Source organism: Nannospalax galili, unplaced genomic scaffold (assembly GCF_000622305.1).
Source record: "Nannospalax galili isolate Female #2095 unplaced genomic scaffold, S.galili_v1.0 scaffold1250, whole genome shotgun sequence".
NCBI lineage: Eukaryota > Metazoa > Chordata > Mammalia > Rodentia > Spalacidae > Nannospalax > Nannospalax galili.
Genome location: NW_008328704.1, coordinates 1265336 through 1286447, shown reverse-complemented (window position 1 = coordinate 1286447; position 21112 = coordinate 1265336). Strand labels below are relative to the sequence as shown.

The window sequence follows — 21112 nt, the reverse complement described above, 5'->3', positions numbered from 1 at the left end:
ATTGCACCCAGCCGGTATCAAGTGCTGCATGGGGGAACGGTATGCAAATGGCACCTATGAGCTTTGGAGATGAAGGCAGATGTGTGAAGAGTAGTTATTGCTGTTCTCCATGGCACGACAACCTTATCAAAACAGATCTTTTAATATATGCTTAGTAATCACCAGACTCCACTTTTGAAGGCATATTGAAATTATCATTTCAGATCTTCTGACTTAGAGGCTCACATTCAGAATTAGTAGGATATGAATTAATGACACTTTATTATTCTCTGATGAGACATGTTTAAGGAGCTTCCCGATAAACGTGTAGGCCTTGATTTGACTTGTTAAAGCTGTGGTTTGCAAACAAAGAAAGGCGCCTTCTCCTCTCTGAACATTGTTGCTGCTACTGCTGCTGCTGCTGAAAGCATGGGCAGTCTCCTGGTCCTGGGGCCAAATCTTCGTAGGGACAACAGGTCAATGCTTCTAGCTTGTTTGTTGACTGTGTCAACTAAAGCAAGGAGCCTGTGAAGTGTATGTGATGTATGAGATTCTGGCTGGGCTCAGAAGTCTTCAGCCTCAGCCAACCACCCCATCTCCTAGTTCCCACTTCAGCAGGGCCAGCCAGTGTCTTCCTTAGCCCATCCCTACCACCGTGCCATCGTGAGGAAGAAATGCTCCTGAGCCCCTGAGGAAGGGAAGGTCATACAGGGTGTGATTACCAAGCAACCAGCTGGGACCTTGCTGTTCTAGAAAGCCAGGGGTGCTGAAGCAGGATGTGACATCCCTCAGTCTAATTATGTTATGTGTCTGAGTGTATTGCCTGCATGCATGTAAGTGCACCCATGTTGTGCAATGCCCTTGGAGGTCAGAAGAGGGCATCAGATCCCCTGGAACTGGAGTTAGAGATGGTTGTTAGCCAACATGTGGGTGCTGGAATTCAAACCTGGGTCCTCTGCAAGAGCAGCCAGTACTCAACCACTGAGCCATCTCTCCAGCCTCTTGTTCTCTGTTCTTAAAATCCCAGCCCTGGGTTCTTTGAGGGTGTCCATCCTCTAGAGCAGAGCTTGCTGGGAGCTAGTGAAAGGTAGCAACTTACCCTGAGTGCTTTCCCCTGAGTGTCTCCTGGTGCTGGTCCCAGAAGCAGTTACCACTGTGGATACCCTGAGTCCATCTCTCCAGGAATCCCAGCGCCTTTCATTCATGTGCCATGCGACAGCTTTCTGATGGCTCTTATATACATTACTTAATCTTTGCCTCACTAAGCACGAAGCTCTAGACCTTAGCTGGGCCCCACCCAGGAAGGAAGGAGAACCTGATCTTGAACCTATGGTTGATCTTAAGCCATTCTGCCTTTCCTCTTGTCCTCAACTCTGAAGACCTGGAGCCTCTGAATGTCTTAGGTGAGATCATGTCCTTCCTGTGAGGAGCCGGCACTTCCAGATCCATCCCCATCGTCTAGCCTGGTGGGAGGTGGGGCAGCTTTAGAGCTGGGGCCAGGGCTCCCACCGTGGTGATGCTTTGTGCCACAGGAACCCGCTTTCCAAAGCCTCAGGCCTGGCCAGGCCTTGGTCCCGCCCTCCACACTCACCTTGAGGGTCTTTGGTACCACCAATACCCCTGTGACCTCAGCTTTGATCTGGCTCAGGCTTGGTGCCCCCTATCTTGAATAGCTCCGGCTTTGTGCACCCCCACGTCTTGAGGGGGTCACATAGGTAGTGCTGCCCCACCCCTCCATCCCCTTTGGTGTTTTTGTCTGTACCTCACGTGGCCCCCACTAGGCTTCCCGGCTCTGATGTGACCTCTGTTAGTTACTTTTCTCATTGCTGACACAACACGTGACAAAAGCAACTCACGGAAGGAAGAAAGTGTATTCTGGCTCAAGTGCAAAGGCAGCATCCACAACGGTGGGGCAGGAGGCAGTCAGGGAGCAGAGAAGCGCTGCTGCTCAGCTCATTTTCTCCTTTTTATTCAGCCCGACTCCAGCCCGTAAAGTGGTGCCACCCACACTTAGGGTGGGTGCTGCTGCTTCCGTTAGCCCAGTCGGAAAACTCCCTTATAGACATGCCCAGAGATTTGACTTCTAATGATTCTCCATCCTGTCAAGCATTAACTGTCACATGACCCTTCCAGCCCAGCCTGCAGGGTTGCTGCCTGCTGGCCTGAGACCTGGCCATGTCATCCCTTGTTCCTCAGCTTCTGCTGGCCTTCATTGCCTTTTGGCACCTGATCACTTGCTCCACCCCCCACAGACTGCTTCCTTTCTGTTGGGTCCTCCCCATCATTCCCTCCTGTTCCTACCCTTGAGCTCCCTGTGGCTTCTCTGGCCATTGCCAGCAGGAATCACCATGTACCGTAACTATCCACTCAGCGGTCTCCCCTAGCAGTTTTGCAGAGCCTCCAGTATGTGGCACGTGATGACAGCACAGGTGTGGTCATGTTCGTAGGAAGCGGTCAGTTGGGTTAGAAAGAGCCGCATCCCTGGTGGATTCTCTAGCACTTACATTAGACCTCCCATTCTAGAGCTTTGCATTTGGTTAGGAACTGGGATCTCTAAAGTACCAGGAAATGTTTTGAGGCAGAAGGCCAGACAAAATCCCTAAAAGCTTCAGCCAGCACTGGCACTAGAGAACCAGGAATATGGTTGCGTGTTGGGTGTGTTCAAGTGTGGAAGGTGAGAGGAAGGAAGCATAAGAAGAAAGAGGGAGCTTGAGAGAACCAGAAGCATGAAGGAATGAAGTCTGGCTTGGGAGGAAGCGGGAGCCTGACGGGAAGTGAACCTGGGCAGAAGGAAGGAGCCTGACAGGAAGTGGACCTCGGTGGAAGGAAGGAGCCTGACAGGAAGTGGACCTGGGCGGAAGGAAAGGGCCTGAGAAGAAAAAGCAGGGCGACTGGACTAGGACTAGGAAAAGGGAAGGTGAACATAGACAGCATGTTTCCTAAACCAGTCACCAGCAACCAGGTAGCCAGAGGGTGTCTTTCGGAGTGTACGCATCTCTTCTGAGGATGTGTAGGATTCCAGCCTTTTCCCCTGCGGGCTGTTGTCTCAAATGGAAACTGGACATGACGTAGTCCCTGCACATTTACCCATACCCCATGAGAAACTGTGGGAACCCTGCAGGTACCTGCACTCATGGCCTCTCATCTCTGTCTCCTTTTTTCCCTCCAGTCATGCCAGGCTGACCTCGTGAAGGACAACGGTCACAAGTACTTCCTTTCCGTCTTGGCAGACCCGTACATGCCAGTAAGGACTTAACTGCACTTCTCCCTCACAGTCCCCGGATTGTCTCTGCACGCACCTTAGGGGTTTGCCATTCCTCTCTGAGGGCCTTATGTGCCAGGTGGCTCCTGGAGAGGCGCCCTGTGTCACTCATGGGTGGTCACCTCACTGCCCACAGTGCACATTGCTCCATGACCTCCCATTCCCGAATGAGAATTTTTGTCCTCCTGTGCCTGTGGGTCAGCTTGACTTGGTTCACATCCACCAGCTGCCATTTTACATCTCTGCCCTACAGTGGCATCTCCTCTCCCCCAGATCTGTACCCCAGATGGATGAGCACCTACGCATCTACAATATGATGCCTGGGTACCTCTGACGTTCCCATAACAGGACAAGATGTCGGCATGCCTTACCATGGGAAGGAAGAAAGAAGAAAGATTATTTGAAAGCTTGAATTTTGTATACACTTACATTGTTCAAAAATTAGATGTCATGAGTAGTACATAATAATTTCTTAGAATATTTTATCCCTAGTTTCTTTGGTGTCTGCCTGCAGCTGCTGAGCCCCGTAACGCAGGCAGTAGCTATCCGCAGTAGTCCTTTAACGCAACTACTTTACCAGAATGTTTCAGAACCACAGCATATTTACTGTCATAGGCTGCTTTGGTTGTGAAGAACTTTGATGTGTAAATTCTCCGTCTGATTTTTTTTTTTAATGAAATGATATACTTGCTGAAAAGAAAAAGAATCAAACCAGCAGCAATAGTGTGAACAGACTGGTGTGCGAAAGATGCTTCCGTGCTGAATTAAGCCAGCACAGTCGTGTGACCAGGCTGGTAGGTAAAATGTAAGTGGTGCTTCCGCACTCTGCCTCAGTGATGTATGTCTGCATTACCACGGGCGGCCAAAGTTCACACTTCCTGCAGATTTTGGAAATATGTCGTGCCTGCCCTTCAGGATAAGTAAGAATGCAAAGGAATGAGAAAGAGTTGGCAGTTGCAGTTTGTGCATGGTCACAAGCTTAGCTGGCCTCTGTGGCCCTACCCAGAGGAAACCCTCAAGTTCCAGGGACCAGGGATCTGGTGGACAGTAGTTGTTGCCACCACAGTGGCCTCTGGGGCATCATTTTCCACGTGGATCCTGTGTAGGAGATAAGGCCCCGAGCAGGTCACATTGCCGAGGGCTACAGCCCTGCTCACACCAGGGGTCTTCAAGATGTGCTCTGCCCCCTCATTAAATAAGGGCTAGTGGAACTTGTCCTGCTTTTGAGAAGCCGATCGTCTGTGAGCATCGCCGAGAAGGAAGGAGCTGCCAAGAGAAACAGAAACCTCAGCCCTGCTCCTCGTGTAGGGCTAGGTGTGAGTTTGCACTGCGGGTGAGTGGGAATGCCACAGAAACATCCAGATCTCTCAGGTCTGTGGCCCTGAAGTTACAGTGCATACCCTTCCTGCAGGGAACCTGTGCCCCAAGGCTCAGGGACTCTTCCAGGGAGCACAGCCTGCCCTGAAGCCATGGTTTGCAACAGCAGAGGGAAGGTGACCACAACAATCAGGAGAGCAAGCACCTGGAGCCAAAGCTGGTGGGATTCCCTGAGAAGACAGAAGTACAGTCAGTGCTCAGGGTGACTGCACGGTGGACAGCTTGGTTGAGTCATGTCCATCGGCCATTGTTATTTCCTTAGAAACAGTTGGAGCCAGCTGTAAGGAAAGTCTGCTCTTCACCCATCCCTAAATGATGGTTTGTAAGACACGCAAATCTTGGAAGTGGGGCAGAGTTCAGCCTATAGTGGGAGAAGAGGCAGCTCCATCATTGAACCCAGCAGGTGACTCACACAGCAGACACAGCCAGTGAGAGAACTGGTGACGACCTGAAGGTGCAAAGACGTGAGAGATGGACTGGAAGGCAGACAAGTCACTACCATCCTTCCAGAGCGAGACAAGGGAGGCAGAAACATCTGGACAGTGACTACAAGTTGCCCAGAACTGGAGAGAGAGGCACAGTGAATCCCAAGACCACTAAATAAAAAGCCACACAGACATGGCGTAATGCAAGTAGCAGATATCAGAAGCATAAAGAAAATCCAGACAGCAACCAAAATACACACACAAGGGTGAACAGCAACTGCACAGTGACATCTCATCGCAGTGACCCTCCCTACTGAGCTGTACTGCTGCCTGAAATGGTGAAGTGTAGACATTTTGAGACAAAGGCTGGTGGTTTGGCACTTCTGGTGCCTGGAAGATAGTGATCTGGACTGTGTTGCAGTGAGGGCGGTAAGACACCACAGGAAGCAGCGAAAAGAAAGCACACGTTGGAGGCCGGTGCTGGAGACGTAGCTCAGCGGTTAAGAGCACTGACCACCCTTGCAAAGGACCCGGGTTTAGTTCCCAGCACCTGCATGGTGACTAACAACTGTTAGAACTCCCGTTCCAGAGGATCGGACACCCTCTTCTGACCTCCAAAGGCATTGCACAGTGTGTGTGTCCTTACCTACATTAAAGCAATACACTCATAAAATATCAAAACAAAAAGAAAGCACATGGCCAACATGCTGGTGATGTAAAGGGAGATGCTGCTGCTAATTGTTCACTAGACAGATTGGAGGGGGAAGGAATACTGTATTGAAGGCACCCTAACAGCCTCACAGCAGTCCAAGGATGGTACAAAATAAGACTGTTCATGAGCGTGTAGAAAAAGTAAGATACCTACCATAAAGTAGCCAAATGGACTGTTGGGTTTCCAACCACGGAGAAGAGGAATCTAAAAGGAAAATGATCAGTCAGTAGAAGAAACAAAGCAAGTTAAAGAGCACTGCACTCACTTTACTGCCCGTGTGCTTGGCTAGGGACACAGGCCTGCTTACAGCTGCAGAGGGGAGAGCGGGGTTGTCGGGTCTGTCAGACTGAGTAACGCAACCACCCGACTTATCTGCCATGACAGGATGATGGAGCAGCATCTGGGCCTGTTGTATAGCATTAGCACCCACAGTAATAGCCTGTCCGTGCATACAGACCAAAGCTGCCAGACCCTTAAAAAATGGTGCAGAAGACAGCAAGAAGGCTAAGGCTCGGTGCCTTGATTATATGCATGCAGTTAATGGAGAAGGCTCTGGAAGGTGGTTCAGTGCTCTTTGGGAAGGTGAGTCTCCACTGTGGGGAAGGTGCACAGCTGCTATGCATTTTTTTTCCAGGCTGAACATCGGACCATGACAGCTTTCATTCTTGCTGTAATTGTCAACAGCTACACAACAGGGCAGGTGAGTCACAGCCACTCCATCCACCAGAGCTCCTCCCAGCATGGCAAGGGAGGTGACCCATCTCAAATGTATTTAAGAGCAGGGGTGCCGCCCAGGCCACATTTGCAGAAGAAGCTGTTGTTCCAGTGATCTGTGGGGCCACCAGAGCGCCCTAGCAGGCAGGCCTGGCAGTGTTCTCAGCAGAAGCCTGGTCCTTCATTTAGCCTGCCGTTGCAGGGAAAGTCTGAATTGACAAGAATCACAGAGAAAGAATGCAGCAAATGGCATGGTGTAATGAATAAAGCTTCCCACAAAACCACCCCTGCTGCCACCCCAGTCAGGCCCTGGTCCTGGCCCTGGCCCCAGGTCCAAGGACAGAGGACCACCAGATCTTTCCTGCCTGTCCAGGAAGCCTGCTTGCAGGGGAACCTGATTGCCATCTGCCTGGAGCAACTCAGTGACCCACACCCCTTGCTGCGCCAGTGGGTCGCCATTTGCCTGGGAAGGATCTGGCAGAACTTTGACTCCGCAAGGTGGTGTGGGGTGAGGGACAGCGCCCACGAGAAGCTCTACAGCCTCCTCTCAGACCCCATCCCTGAGGTGAGTTGTCCTCACATACGTAGCTTCCAAGCTGGGTCAGTGATAGTGGGTATGAAGAGGTCCTTTGGGAATAATGTGTAAGAGTCTGCCCACTCTCAAGCATGACCATCCATCCAGAAACTTCAGGGTTGGGGCTGGAGAGATGGCTCATGGATAAGAGCACTAGCTGCTCTTGAAGAGGACCCAGGTTCGGTTCCCAGCATCCACATGGTGGCAAACAGTCATCTGTAACTCCAGTTCTAGGGGATCCATCGTCCTTTTCTGACCTCCATAGGCATTGCATGACACTGGTGCACTTACACGCAGGCAATACACTCGTACACATAATATAAAAATAATAAAATATTTTTTAAAAGAAGAAACTTAATAGCTCGGCGTGGTGGCACACACCTTTAATCCCAGCACTTGTGAGGCAGAGGCAGGTGGATCCCTGTGAGTTCGAGGCCAGCTAGTCTCCATGGTGAATCCAGGACAGCTGGGGCTACAGGGAAACCCTGTCTCAAAAAGACCCCCCCCCCAAAAAAAGATAAGGGCCTTGACCTCTCCATTGAGAAAGTACAGGGAGAAGTGAATAGTGGGGCTCTGCTGACATGCAGGATGGCAAGAGAAGGCTTGCTAAGCCCTGGTCAGAGCAGCAAATGGGAGCCTTCCAGGGGATTTTCTAGTTTGGAACTTTAGGTTCCTCTGGCTTTCCCTGTCGCACAGCTGCCCTGTTACTTCCAGGGCTGAAATCTGGCTCCTGCCTTTCCCTGAATTACTGATGCCTCCCAGGTCCTGGGTTTGTGCGTGCCTGTGCAGTCACCCCTTCCTGATGGAACAGGCATTTGTCACCTACAGTTGTCTAGGGTAGGTCCATGTGCTCCCTTCATCCAGGGAGTTGGGCTCTGTAGAGGCTCATCCATCTTCCCAGGTCACTTGAACATTTACACACAGATGACAAAGGGAGACTTGGTTACAGACTGGATTTCAATGTGGATAGGGGAAACTGATATAACCCAATGTCTTTCAAAAATGATTGCGATGTATCTTTTTGTAAGCCAAGGGTCTAAGCTACAGCTGTGTGGAAAGTCCAGTCTTGGCCTCAACTTTACAGGGCAATCCCGAGCTGCCCATGTGTGCACATCAGTCGGGCTGTCTTTGAAAAAGTGAGGCCATGTGTCCCCAAACATGCCAGGGACAGCTCCATGCCACCCATTGTGGTCTGAGGCCCCACTTTGGCCTTGGAGAGTCCCAAGTAGGTCAGGTTCAACTTTCCCAGTTACTCCACAAAGCAGACTATTTCTGGTAGAGATGCCTAAAATGAACTTGCCAAGACAACTTGAAAGTGTCTAGGGAAGAAGCTTATACATCGGTATGAGGGCGGAAATCCTGCCTCAGCCACCCACTGGAGACAACCACTTGCCCTGCCCAGAGGGCTCTACATCTGGGTGTTTCCCACAGATGGATGGGGTCTGTTGGGGACAGCCCAGGAGTGCTTGGCCATGAGAGGGCAGCAGTGATCACGTGGACTGCCAAGACCACCTACAGCTGCTCAGCACTGCTGACAAGGTGTCCGTGAGAACCCTGAACAACCAGGTCCCCAGACCCCCAGCCCTGCCACAGCTCAGCTCTTCCCCTAATCGCCATGCAAATCCACACTGAAATGTCCTAAAAAGAGTTTTCTTGATGGTGCTGGTCCTTTTTCTTAGCTGGAAGAAGGTAGCCTGCTTTCCTCCATCATCCTGGGGTTGGCTCCTCAGTGAGGCTCAGAGCCACCTGTGTGAGTAGCAGGTGGACTGGAAGGCATTTGGGGTGCACAGGCTCTGAGCCACCCCCTAGATCTGCAGTACCACCACCTCCCCATCTGCAGATTGGGAAGGACCTACCTAGAGCCTGCTGTGTGTGCCTCTGGGTGGCAGTGGCTCATAGCCTGAGGACTAGAGCTTCTTGCCTCCCCCTCTATTTGAAAATCCACAGTGTGAGCTGGTCTATGGACTCTAGAGGAGACTCACTTCCTGCCACCTCTGCCTTTGACTCCCAGGCATCCTCTCCTTTTCTACTCATCAATACCAGTGTAGCTCTGGACCTGGAGTACTGCTCAATAAGTGTTTGTGAGATCGAATTGAGCTGAACTTATCTGAACTGAATTGGATTAACTCTCAGGCAATCCTGGCAGAAATGCAGATGGCAGACATGCCGGTGTGGGTAGGACTTGACTCCCTGTCCCTGGCTTGCAGGTCCGATGTGCTGCTGTCTTTGCCCTTGGCACCTTTGTGGGAAACTCTGCAGAGAGGACAGACCACTCCACCACCATCGACCACAATGTGGCCATGATGCTGGCCCAGCTGATCAGTGATGGGAGTCCCATGGTCCGGAAGGTACGTGGGCACCAGCTCAGCAGGAGCACCAGGGGCCCATGGCTGCCCATATGCTGCCTGGAGCTGAGCCAGCATAGAGGGCCTCATGTCCCATGTGTGTCCATCATTTTGAGTACAGATAAATGTACATCTTCATCTGTGGTATCTGTTCACCATGCAGGCTGAATCGCCTACAGCTTTCACAGAGCAGCCTCCTCCTGTCTGGGCACAGCCACACAGCACTGGGCCTCTAAAGAGCAGTGGCAGGTGCTACAGTCTGGCCCCTCACTCCACCCTGTGCTTGACTGCAGCAGAGTCTCAACTTCTGTTACCCATGGTTCATGCCTTCACAAAAGATGATTCCATGAGACCCTGATTCCCTGTCTTCCCCAGCCAGCAAAGGCTGTCGCAGAGACTGTTCGTCAGGTGGGCAGGGAAACAAGACTGCCCACAGTGGCCACAGGTTCATGAGCTGTCACCGAGAGCCGCTGGGCCTCTTTCTCAGCGTTTCTGTGCAGCTATTTGGAGCTCCTCAGCAATAGACCCATGGGAGGCTAGGCATGGCTCTGGGTTGCCTGTCTGGAGAGCAGGTGCATGGCTGACTTGGACGGAATCTAATCTGAACACTGTTGCTTTACCCAGAGTCAAAACGTGATGAAGGGCACTTCATCTCTGGGCCCTCCTGAGACCGACCTGAGTCACCTGTGTCAGATTTTCTGACGTAGCCTTAGCTTTGTGGGGAGGTCTCAGGTCCCTTGTCATGGATTCGGTTCCATTCTTCTTGTCCGCAGGGCCTCTGCACCTGCCTGCTTCAGCCTGCCCCAGGTTCTGCTTTCCATCAGGTTCTCTCAAGGGGATGCAGCTGTTTAAAGCAGACCTGTATTTTCTTTGTCTTTTAGAATTCTTTTCAACAAAGGAAAGCTTTCATCCTCCTTTGCAAAAACAACTTAAGTTACACATAGAAATGCTAATTGAAATCCCTGTAGTCCTAGTATCTGGAGAGTGGTCCTGAGGCCTGCAGCAGTGTCCCAAGGGCCCCAAGTGTGGCCCTGTCTGTTTCTGCTTGTGCTTCTGCCGTAACCCTGTGAGGAGCTCAGGTCCTAGACTTTGGAAGGCCAGTGTGCCTCATTTCCACCACAGATCCACAGCAGCCTCCCACATCACACTGAACTCCACCCTGTCCATAAAGTGCAAAACCGGAAAACTGGCCGTGGTCAAGCCACTCTGCCTCGTCTGGCGGGACCAGGTGAGCTGGGCAGCCTTTGACCGCCCCCAGAGTTTTTGTGCTGGGGCCTTTGTTCACAGCTGTCTTGCTGTTGTTAGCCTCAGGCACTGTTCACATACTTTATCTTCATTTATATGTGGTTAAACAGACCCATAGAGGTAGGTCTGTTCTGCACCTCCTAGCTGCCTGCCTTCCTTAGCCACGGTTTGACTCAAACCAAAACTGGTAGAGAATCAGAGACACAGGGCCTGCTGGGGACCATGGTGGAGGACATACCTCTAAATCCCAATGCCTTCTCCCAAAGCAAACCCCATGAGGTGCTCACACTTGACACAAAAATATGTGCTCTGCCTGGACCTGGCTCAGCTACCATGGTGGCAGCACTGAGCTTTGCATTCTGTGACTGTGGACCACAAAACACTTGTTGACCCATGCTTGTTGGAACATGAACCTGTTGCAGCCATGGTGGTCACGGAGGAAGACAAGCAAGGAGAATAACAGGGTGGACACCTGTCTCCAAGCCCAGTGCAGAGTGGTGTGCGTTCCGAGCAAAGTGTCCTGGAACTGACAGGCTACTCATACAGAGTGAGGGTGTGTGGAGAATCAGAACACATGAAGGACAAAGTTCTGTGTGTTCAGCCAGCACTTAAAAGCATATTCTGTGGGCCAGGACCTATTTGGGCCTTGGTGACCCAACAGTGGCTTTCTCTCAGGAGGTTGTCCTGAGGGATGGGATGTTGCCCAGTAGTATAGGCCTTGGGTTCCATGCCAGGGACCAGGGGTGGTGGTGGGGGGACACTTTCCTAAGATCAAGCACAGCAGAGAGCAAAGCACGAGCAAGGCTCCTGTCTGAAAAGACGCCCCTACACAGGGAAGGCAGTAGCCAGGCAAGACTGCACAGAGGGCTGAGTGGGAGGGGTAGAAGCATCCGGGAAGGTGACTACCCAGGTGGACAGGCCTTGCTTTGTTCCGTGCGACCTGAGGATTTGGAGATAAGCAGGACTTCGTCCTATGGGAATGGAGGCTCAGCCACCCAGGGAAAAGATGCTGCTAGCTGGGGCTGGGGTGGATTCAGTATGCATGAGATTAGAAAGCTGAGCATCCAGGGATGGAGAAGCATGGGACTTGAAGGGTGAGGCAGGAGGGGCAGGGATGACCTCTACGGTTTTGGTTTGAGCATGAGCAGGACAGAGCTACTGCTTGCTGACCTGGGCAGGGCTGTGGATGAGTGGGCTTTGGATGCAAATCAGAACAGCTAGAGTGGAATGTACAGATGGCACACCGAGACATGCCCAGCAGTGACAGGGACAGCGGGTGCCTTTAGCAGACATCTGTCCCAGGGCCACAGAAACCTGTGGCCATTGGAGCAGTTCCCACTGTGCACAGTGTGTATATGAGACCCAAAGCCTGTGTACACAGGCTGGCACTAGGCTGACCACTGAGTACAGGCTTTACCCATGCTCCAGAATGGACTTTTGTGTTGCTGTGATAGAATGACCAAGGGAACTTATAAAAGGAAGAGTTTATTTAGCTTATGGTTCCAAAAGGGCAAGAGTCCATCATGGCTGGGAGGCATGGTGGCAGAGGTGGCTGGAGGAGGAGCAAAAGCTAAGCTCTACATCTTCAAGCAGGCACAGGAAGCAGAGAACAACTCGAGATCTGGCAAAGTTTAAGAATTCTGTAAACCCGCCCCCAGGGACATGCTTCCTCCAGGATAACCATACCTTCTAAGACCTCCCAAAACAGTGCCACCAACTCGGGACAAAGTGTCCGAATACTTGGAGCCTGTGGGGGACATTCTCATTCAAACTACCACAAACACCTTGGCCAGACCTTCTGTGTCCTGAGTGGACATACCAAAGAATGCTCAGTAGATGTGCTCTGTCATCAGAGGGCCCCATGCAGAGGCAGAAGGCCTTTGTCCTTGCTAGGCACAGCCTCTCAGAGTTAGGCATGCTGTCTGCAACAGGAAACACTCCTGATCTTTTCACTGAATGGCAGGCTCACTCTTGGTAGCCTTTTATGAGCCAAAGTACAGGAACCTTGGTCTGGATTACCCTATTGAGGGCCAGCACCAGTTTCTCCGCTTACATAGGTGTGAAGGGGGAATGCCCTTCTTTCTGAAGACAGGTTTCTGAAGAAGTCTGAAAACAAACTCCTTTCCTGGATGGGGCCCAATCAGCTTGTTAGGCATGTCTAGGAAACGTTAACTTATGGGTAAAACAGGCTGACTTGGTGGCAGTGGCTTAGGCAGCTGCAGAGGACCACCAGGCACAGGTTGACAGTGGAGGTGAAGACTCAGCAGGCCCTCACCCTCAGCCTAGTCTGTGTCATCCCCTAATGTTGTGATGTGGGAGGGGTGGGAGGAGGCTAATGCTGAGGCTCTGGCCTGAGCATCACAATCTGTAGGTCCCTGAGCACAGTCGAGAAGTTGCTAGAAGTCTTAAGTGCAAAGAGATGATCCGGCACAGCATGGAGCAAAGTGAGTTTGAGGTTTGGGGGAGCATGCCAGCAGGGCTACAGTAAGCTCTTAGAAAGGCCAGCCTAGAGCTTGGAGAGGTGAGGGTAGACTCTAAAACGGGATTGGGGGAGCCGAGAAATATGTGCAGTTGAGGTATGCCAGAGAATTCAAGAAAGGGAACGGTAACCCAAGGGGGCCTGGCACCTCCTGTCTGCAGCCCAACTGGTCAGCCCTCAGCAGCCTTGAGGACCAGCTGGTCAGCCCTCAGCATCCTTGAGGACCAGCTAGTCAGGCCTCAGCAGCCTTGGACCAGCTAGTCAGGCCTCAGCAGCCTTGAGGACCAGCTGGTCAGGCCTCAGCAGCCTTGAGGACCAGCTGGTCAGCCCTCAGCATCCTTGAGGACCAGCTGGTCAGCCCTCAGCATCCTCGAGGACCAGCTAGTCAGCCCTCAGCATCCTCGAGGACCAGCGGTCAGCCCTCAGCATCCTCGAGGACCAGCTGGTCAGCCCTCAGCATCCTCGAGGACCAGCGGTCAGCCCTCAGCAGCCTTGGGGAGGTGGCTTCATAGAGCAGACAAGGGTCTCAGCAGACCTCTGTCTTCTATCGAATATCTTTCTCTGTACTGAAAGGAGGGAAATACTTTCACAAAACTAACATTCCATTTTGTTTTCTTGTGACTTTTTAATCATTTATGTTGTCCTAAAACACATGTAAATTGTGTCTTATCTCCTTGGACTCAGACATTTGGGCTTAGCTGTCATGTCTTAATTCTAGGACTTTTCTCATTCCCTCTTAGGGACTGGAATCTACCATAGCTGTGGAAACTTGTTGCTTACTGTAAAGAGCATGCCTCAACTTGTCAGGTGTGCCCAGCAGTCCATCAGCTGGGATCCAAAGAGGCAGTTTTGGCCAAGGTCACAGGACTAATTATAAACACTTCAGAAATGTGATATTTACATCATTTCTTCAGAAAGGCTTGGATTGATCACCCCTACCTAGCAGCAAATGAACAAATTGGGTCAGGTCTACAGACCACCCTGGATGCCCTTCATCAGCCCCTGCTGAAGTGGAAGACCCTGCTTCTGCTCTCTGGTTCTCTGTTTTGTTTTTTTGAGGCAGGGTCTCTGTGAAGATCAGGCTGGCCTTGAACTCCCAGAGCTCCACCTGCCTCTGCCTCCTCCGTGCTGGGATTAAAGTTGTGTACCACCACGCCCAGCCTGCTCTCTGGTTTCCGATGCTGAGTGCAGCCTTGCTCTGACCTTCCATTACCTACCATCAACTTAGGGGTTAGCTTGCAGTCAGGGGCAGTTTCCTGCCCCCACGAACATAATTGTGCCTCCTCTCTCTCAACAGGAGCTGGTGGTGGCCCTGAGCCACCTCGTAGTTCAGTATGAGAGCAATTTCTGCACTGTGGCCCTGCAGTTCATGGAAGAAGAAAAGAATTACCCTTTGCCTTCTCCAGCGGCCACAGGTATAGCAGCTCCTGGGAGCCAGTGACCGTCTCCCTGGCCTCTCCTTTGGGCCAGGTCTGAGCATGGGTTTCTCATACTTGTTGTGAGTAGTCCTGGGTGCTCCTGTCATCACAGACCTTCAGACGAATACAGAGTACAGGGAAAGGGCCACACTGACCCTCTTACTCTTCCCCTTCCTTACCTTCTTGGAAATGAAGTTTGTGGCCATCTGGAAGGGTAGCAGGCCTTCCATGGGGCGTGCTGAAAAGAACATAGCCATCGTCCTGTGATGAGTAATCTAAGCACATTGTCAGCTTTGTGTTCCGTGAGTCACGTCAGGAAGTGGCTCTTCTCACGTTTGTCCTTTCTGCTGGAGAGTGCCGTCATCGTCCACACTTGTGTGTCATCTCCCTCCCTCCAGATCACAGTAAAGAAGCTTGTGATCAGTAACAAAGCATTCCTGCTCTAGTTGGGAAGGAAAGGAAGACTGAACTGGGTGAACACAGCCAGTGAGGTGGAGTGGCAGCTGCCAGCGGCTGGGGGATCCTGCCCAGGCCCCATGTGCTGCAAGTCCCTCTGCTGTCACAGCCTGTGCCACTAGACACCTGGAGTGGCCTCAGAATGGCCACTATTGCCCTTCTGGTCCACGCTATCTTTTGTAATTTAATACTCACAGAACTGCAGATGGTTCCTTTGTCCCACTGAGTCTCACAGTCATGTCAGGTTTTAAAGGCCCTTCTTGGAAGTGCTCCACCATTGAGCACCATCCTCGGGCCTGAAAGGCTCTTCATTGCATTTGTCCTTGTCCCACTACACCAGCCATCCCTGTTGCCATGGCTCCAGACTCCAAACATGCGTCATGTTCCCATCCTGAAGCCCACTTCTAACCTTCCTTTCTCCCTCTTTCCTAGAGGGGGGGAATTTGACCCCAGTGCGAGACAGCCCATGCACCCCCAGACTCCGTTCAGTGAGCTCCTATGGGAACATCCGAGCTGTCACCACAGCTAGGAACCTGAACAAATCTTTGCAGAATCTGAGCTTGACGGAAGAATGTAAGACGCTGGGAACCAGTACTTGGGGTAGGAGGGTTTAGGTCCTTTGTGAAACATTCATCTAAATTCTGCTCAGCACCATGCCCCCGCCCTCCAGAAACCTGGGCCCTAATGTCATGTGGGCCTGTGACTCGCTAGCTGTTCTCGAGTCAGAATCTTCCTTCTAGACATGGGCATAGCAAAGACCTAGTTCAGCACCCAGAACAACTAGGGGGCCTGTGAAAGACCTCCCGCAGTCAGGCTCTGATCCCAGTCTCCTGTCAACCGTTGGTTCTGTGCAGGGATCTCAGTTCCAGGAGAGGTCGGGGGGGCGGGGGGCTGCACACTTGTGTCCTCATGTGTGTATGCACCTATATAGATCAGTGTGTGTGTGTGTACCCAGTGTGAAAAACACATTGCAGTCAGGCTGGGCATTACCTGTAAGACCCTGACCTCCTGCCTGTCATGTCCTTGCCAGCGGGCAGCTCAGTGGCCTTCTCCCCCGGGAATCTCAGCACCAGCAGCAGCGCCAGCAGCACCCTGGGCAGCCCCGAGAACGAGGAGTACATCCTATCCTTCGAGACCATCGACAAGATGCGGCGGGTGAGCTCCTACTCAGCCCTCAACTCTCTCATAGGTGAGTCCTCTGCCAAGGGTTTGGACCCCAAAATAGCACAGCCTTCATTTGAGTCAAATGAATGAGCTAAATATCTCAGTTGGATGAGAAAGAATAGAAGTTACTGGAGCTTGAAGAGGTGAGAACATTTTACAGTGCAACCCTGGACCTGACGGACGGTGTTTTACAGGCTGGTCCAGGGATTCGTGAGCTCGTTGGCTTTCTCATGCAGGAACGCTGCCAGATGAGTCCGTCTGTCTGTCTTCGTGTTCCTCATGTGTGCTCACCCTGGCAGTGTGAGTGGTGTCTCAGCTGAGACATGCTGCTTAGCATGGCCAGGCTGAAGTGGAGGGCAGGCTTAGGGTGTGCAGGGGCCAGGGGTGCTGTTCAGTGTCCTCGGTGCCCAGGAGAGCCCTGCGGCCAGCAGTGGGAGGTCAGGAGCCTGCTGAGTAAGGCAGTGGGTGTCACTCACCTTGAAGGACCCTTGGTACCCACCTGCTGAACCTCCACCTAGCCTGGCAATTTGACCCGTCACTGCTTGGAAAGTGGAGTTTAAGGGCCAGGTGGCTTTTTTATTTACTTATTTATTTTTTGGTTCTGCTATGAATGGTAGTGCCTGGATTTTGCTGACATAAAATAGAGGAAATAGGAATTCACTGAGTTTTCTTATTTGTACACTGTGTTTGTCTTCAAATTGTAGAATCTAAATTTAGGTCCTAAGCAAGGCCACACTTCTGGCTCTGACCACCAGAGTCGTGTGCAGGTTTTCATTCTGTGTGTATGAGTGTACTGCCTGCATGTATATAAGTGTACCCATGTTGGGCAGTGCCTGCAGAGGTCAGAAGAGGGCATCAGATCCCCTAGAACTGGAGATAGAGACAGTTGTTAGCCACCATGTGGGTGCTGGGAACTGACCCTGAGACCTCTGCAAAAGTAGCCAGTGCTCTTAACCACTGAGCCATCTCTCTAGCCCCTTGGGATTCTTGGGGTTCTTTTAATATTAAAAACATTTTAGTGGGGCTGGAGAGATGGCTCAGCAGTTAAGAACACTGGTTGTTCTGTTCTTCCAGAGATTCCCAGCACCCATGTCAGGTGGCTCACAATCTCCTGTAACTCCAGCTCCAAAGTGTTGGACACCTGTCAAATGGTCTCCTTGGGCACCTACACACACACACAAATTAATTAATTAATTAATTAAAGTTATTGGTTTGCATTAAAACTCTGGAGAGATGGCTCAGTGATTAAGAACACTGGTTGTTCTTGCAGAAGACCCAGGTTCAAATCCCAGCACCCACATGGCAGCTAACAGTTGTCCATAACTCCAGTCTCAGGGGATCCGATAGCCTCTTCTGACCTCCACGGGCATTGCACAGCACGGTTGCACTTACCTACATGCAGGCAATACACACATACACATAAAATAAAAAGAATACATAAAATTTAAAAAAAACTATTTTAGTGTTTTACCTCTATGAGGAGGACTCAGCTCACTGTGTAACATAGGCTGGCCTTAAATTCACAGCAATGCTCCTGCCTCAGTCTCCAAGTACTAAGGCTATAGGTGTATGCCACCCCCCACACACACACTACCGTTAGTAAGATACAGACACCCACGCGCATGCATGCACACACACCCTTTTCAGTGCTGAGGATCAGACCTCAAGCTTGCCAGGCAAATACTGTACCACTGAGCTATAGCCCAAACCTAGGTCCATATGAATTGACATTTCTGTTTCTCCTTCTCTGTGTACTGTGAAAAAATGAATATAAATAACAGGAAAACAACAGAGAGCGTGGAGTGGTCTGCCTCAGCTGTACGTCTCACTAGCCACAGCCACAGCTCTGCCAGCGTCCGCCCCAGACTCTCCCCACTCCTCCCCTCCTCTCCCATCAGAGTCGTCTTTCCGTTGCTGTGTTAGAGCCAGGGCCAACAAATGCTCACAGAAGACCATAGTGCAGGTGTCCCCATCCCTGCGGCCCCTGTGTCATCTCCTCACCACTGCTGCCATCAGGGAGAAGCAGCCAGACACACATGGCCACGCTCAAGAAGACTGTGCTCATCCGCTGCTGCTTGAGCTTCATAACCGTTTTTACAGCATAAAATGTTTTTCTTCTGATTTTTTTTTCAACTGCTAAAAATTATAGAAGCCATTCTTAGCTTTCAAGCCCAGAGAAACAAGCTGCAAGCTGGACGTGTCCCATGCAGGCCTGGCTGTGGAGCATGTGCGTCCTGTGTCCCATACGGGCCTGGCTGTGGAGCATGCATGTCCTGCGCCTCCAGAACACCCCCGTGAAGAACTAGAACCTCGAGGCTCCTGCACACTGAGCAGGTGTTTTCTAAGTGCCCTGTGTATAGACTTAGGTACAGGTGTACAGCACCCACAGGCTAGTGCCTGCCAGCGTCAGCAGCACAGCAGACCTGTGAGGGGCTGCACTCCACCTCACCCTTGCCACCGTGGCGCTTGGGCCTACTCCTGGCCCACAGCCAATGGCTCCTGTCCCTGCCCCACTATGTCACCCCACCCTGGGCAGTGCTGGGCAGGCTGTGCCAACCCTGCCCTCAGACTGTCTCCTGCACGGTCTCTCCTCCCACTCCCATGTCAGGGCCTGACAAGTGGCAGTACTCTCCCAGCTGGACTCCCTGTATTTACTCTTGCCTTCCCTGGGTGTGCGACCATCAAACAGAATCAAAAGAAAGCAGCTGAGCCTGCCTGTGGGCATGCAGAAACACTGACTCCTTTATAAACTAGAGCTTGAGCTGAGTTCAAACATCTGTTACCTTAGGACCATTGAGCACTTCATCAGGTGCCCCAGGTTCCTGCAGTGTCTCTTTCCCTTTGGGTCTTTTAGGTGCCACGTTGGTGGCCCTGCTGATTCTGGTAGAGACTACAGGAGGCTGAGGCCCTGGAGTCAGCCGTTTGCTCTCGAGACCCTGTGTGACATGCAGTGTTGAGGACCAGGAGGCAGGGCCCCATAGCAGGAGCAGCTCAGTCACCTGCCTGAGACTTAGCTTTTGCTCTGACAAGTGAACACCAGTTTTTCCCTAGTTGTGATCTTGGAGTTGGAAGGTTAAGGAATCACGTTTTGTTGGAGCCACAGCAGATGATCAGCTGCTGCTGTCGAAGGGCTCAGGTGTTTGTGGTTTGCTTCTCCCTCTGCTGCCCTCCCAGGACTCGGGATCTGTGTTGCTGATGCCTTCTCACATTGACGCCTAAACTGTGCATGCACGTGTGCGTGTGACTGAGTTTTATCCATGTATCCTTCAAAAAGTTCTTGGAAACTTTGAGAGGGAAAGCTTCAGAGTGAGTGGGGCTTGGGAAGGGAAAGAGTAAAGCCTCATTCCTCCGTCAGCCTCATTCCTATTCAATGAAGTGGCGCTCACGTCTGCGTGAGACCTCAGAGCTTACACAGTGTTAAAATTCATAACTTAGAGAATCCCATTACTGGCAGCACTTGCCTGTTTTAAAGCCAATTTCTTCTTTCATTTTGACCAAGCACAGCAATCTCTTTAGCCCTTTCTCTGAACATTGCAAAAGAGGTTTTCAAAACCATGACAGCCTAGGATGCGTACATATTTATACCTGTTCTCACAAAACCAGCTCCCTTCCAGACACCCCCCCAAAAAAAATCATGCCTTCCTCCCCAGCTCTGCTTCCCCACAGTGCTCCTTGAGATCACTTGCTGGTGGCCTCTGCTTACCTGCCTACAGCAGGCCCTGGCCCATGGTTGAGCATTAAATCTGAATGGGACCTTTTTTGATGTCTTCATCTCTCTTGTTTCTCAATCAGCCATGTCCTGACAACCATGTGGGTCCTCTAATCGCCCCTTCCCTTGTCTGGGCCTTTCCTTCCCCATGCCAGACATGGGCCTTCAGCCTTACACTGTGCTACCTGCCTGTCTCAGATCATGGGAAGTTCTTGCATGGCAGTTCTGTGCCTGCCTTGCTAGATGAGGCTGCATTTCCTGGAAATTACACCCTGGAGCCGACTCCCGCCTTCCCTCGGTGAGAACCTTGGCTGGACAGTTCCACAGTGTGCCCCCTACCTCCACCAACCGCAGAGCTCAGAGCCCGGTGTTCTTGCTGGGGCAGTGTCTCTACTTGGTGGAGTATCTGCAGTTATATGTCACACCTGACCTAGCTATGTCAAGATGCTAGCTGCCATTTGTATTATCAAATTTCTGTAAACTTGTTTCTCTTTTACTGTTTAAAGTTTCATTATTATTGCATGTATGTATGATGTGTGTGTGTAGGCATGTACTTGATGCATGGCATGAATGTAGAGGGCAGAGGCCAACTTCATGGAATCAGTTCTCGCCCTCCACCTTTACATGGATTCTGGGAGTTGAACTCAAGTCATCAGGCTTGCGCGGCCAGCACTGTTTATCGGCTGAGCCGTGTTGCTGACCCTAGAGTTCTTTCTTTCTCTGCCTACAGCAAACAGCTTTGCCTGTCCCATCCCTCCACCTCACTCCACCCCATGGGAATAGGTCAGCTTAGGGTACGTAGAGGCTGCAGAGGGTCTGGCTGCCCAGGTCCAGGCCATCTGTGGCCCAGCTGTCGCACCGTCCTTACCCCATGGCAGCAGTGCCCACTGTGCACACAGCCCCACACCACTTTGCACTCTGTCCACAAAGGCCCTCCTCCCTGCCAAAGCCCCAGCTCCAGGAGAGTGGTTCCACTGTGCACACCCTGCCTTCCTGCCCATCGCCATCATTTTGACCAGAGACTCCTGCCAAGAGACTCTTGAGGCAAGACTCAGTTTCTGTCTGGGGACTTAAGAGAGGGTCTCATCTCATAGGCGCCGACAGGCTCAGAGGTCAGGGCAGGGCTTTTCATAACTCTGTTCAACAGTGACATTGTGTAACATGCTGAAAATGTATCACCATAGTAACAAATCCAAGGTAGAGCTTGGGGAGCGAGGGGGGCAGAAAGATGGCAGTAGCCAGAGTCAGCTTCA

The 21112-nt window shown here is 51.6% G+C and overlaps 1 protein-coding gene and 1 long non-coding RNA gene across 4 annotated transcripts in view; one reads left to right on the top strand and one right to left on the bottom strand.

Moving 5' to 3' along the window:
* Rptor (regulatory associated protein of MTOR complex 1) overlaps positions 1 to 21112 on the top strand; it is a 356907-nt gene that overhangs the window by 288024 nt on the left and 47771 nt on the right. For all 3 annotated transcript variants that reach the window (XM_008828814.2, XM_017797024.2, XM_017797022.1), the window contains 7 exons: positions 3149 to 3223; positions 6390 to 6455; positions 6843 to 7034; positions 9251 to 9391; positions 14410 to 14527; positions 15419 to 15559; positions 16017 to 16175. In XM_008828814.2, the coding sequence (XP_008827036.1) occupies positions 3149 to 3223; positions 6390 to 6455; positions 6843 to 7034; positions 9251 to 9391; positions 14410 to 14527; positions 15419 to 15559; positions 16017 to 16175 (892 nt within the window). The remainder of the gene's footprint in view (positions 1 to 3148; positions 3224 to 6389; positions 6456 to 6842; positions 7035 to 9250; positions 9392 to 14409; positions 14528 to 15418; positions 15560 to 16016; positions 16176 to 21112) is intronic.
* LOC115069532 lies at positions 460 to 14779 on the bottom strand. Its single transcript, XR_003848789.1, has 3 exons — positions 14710 to 14779; positions 5909 to 5959; positions 460 to 504 (listed from the first exon to the last, which is right to left on the bottom strand). It is a non-coding gene; the product is annotated as an uncharacterized LOC115069532 (long non-coding RNA).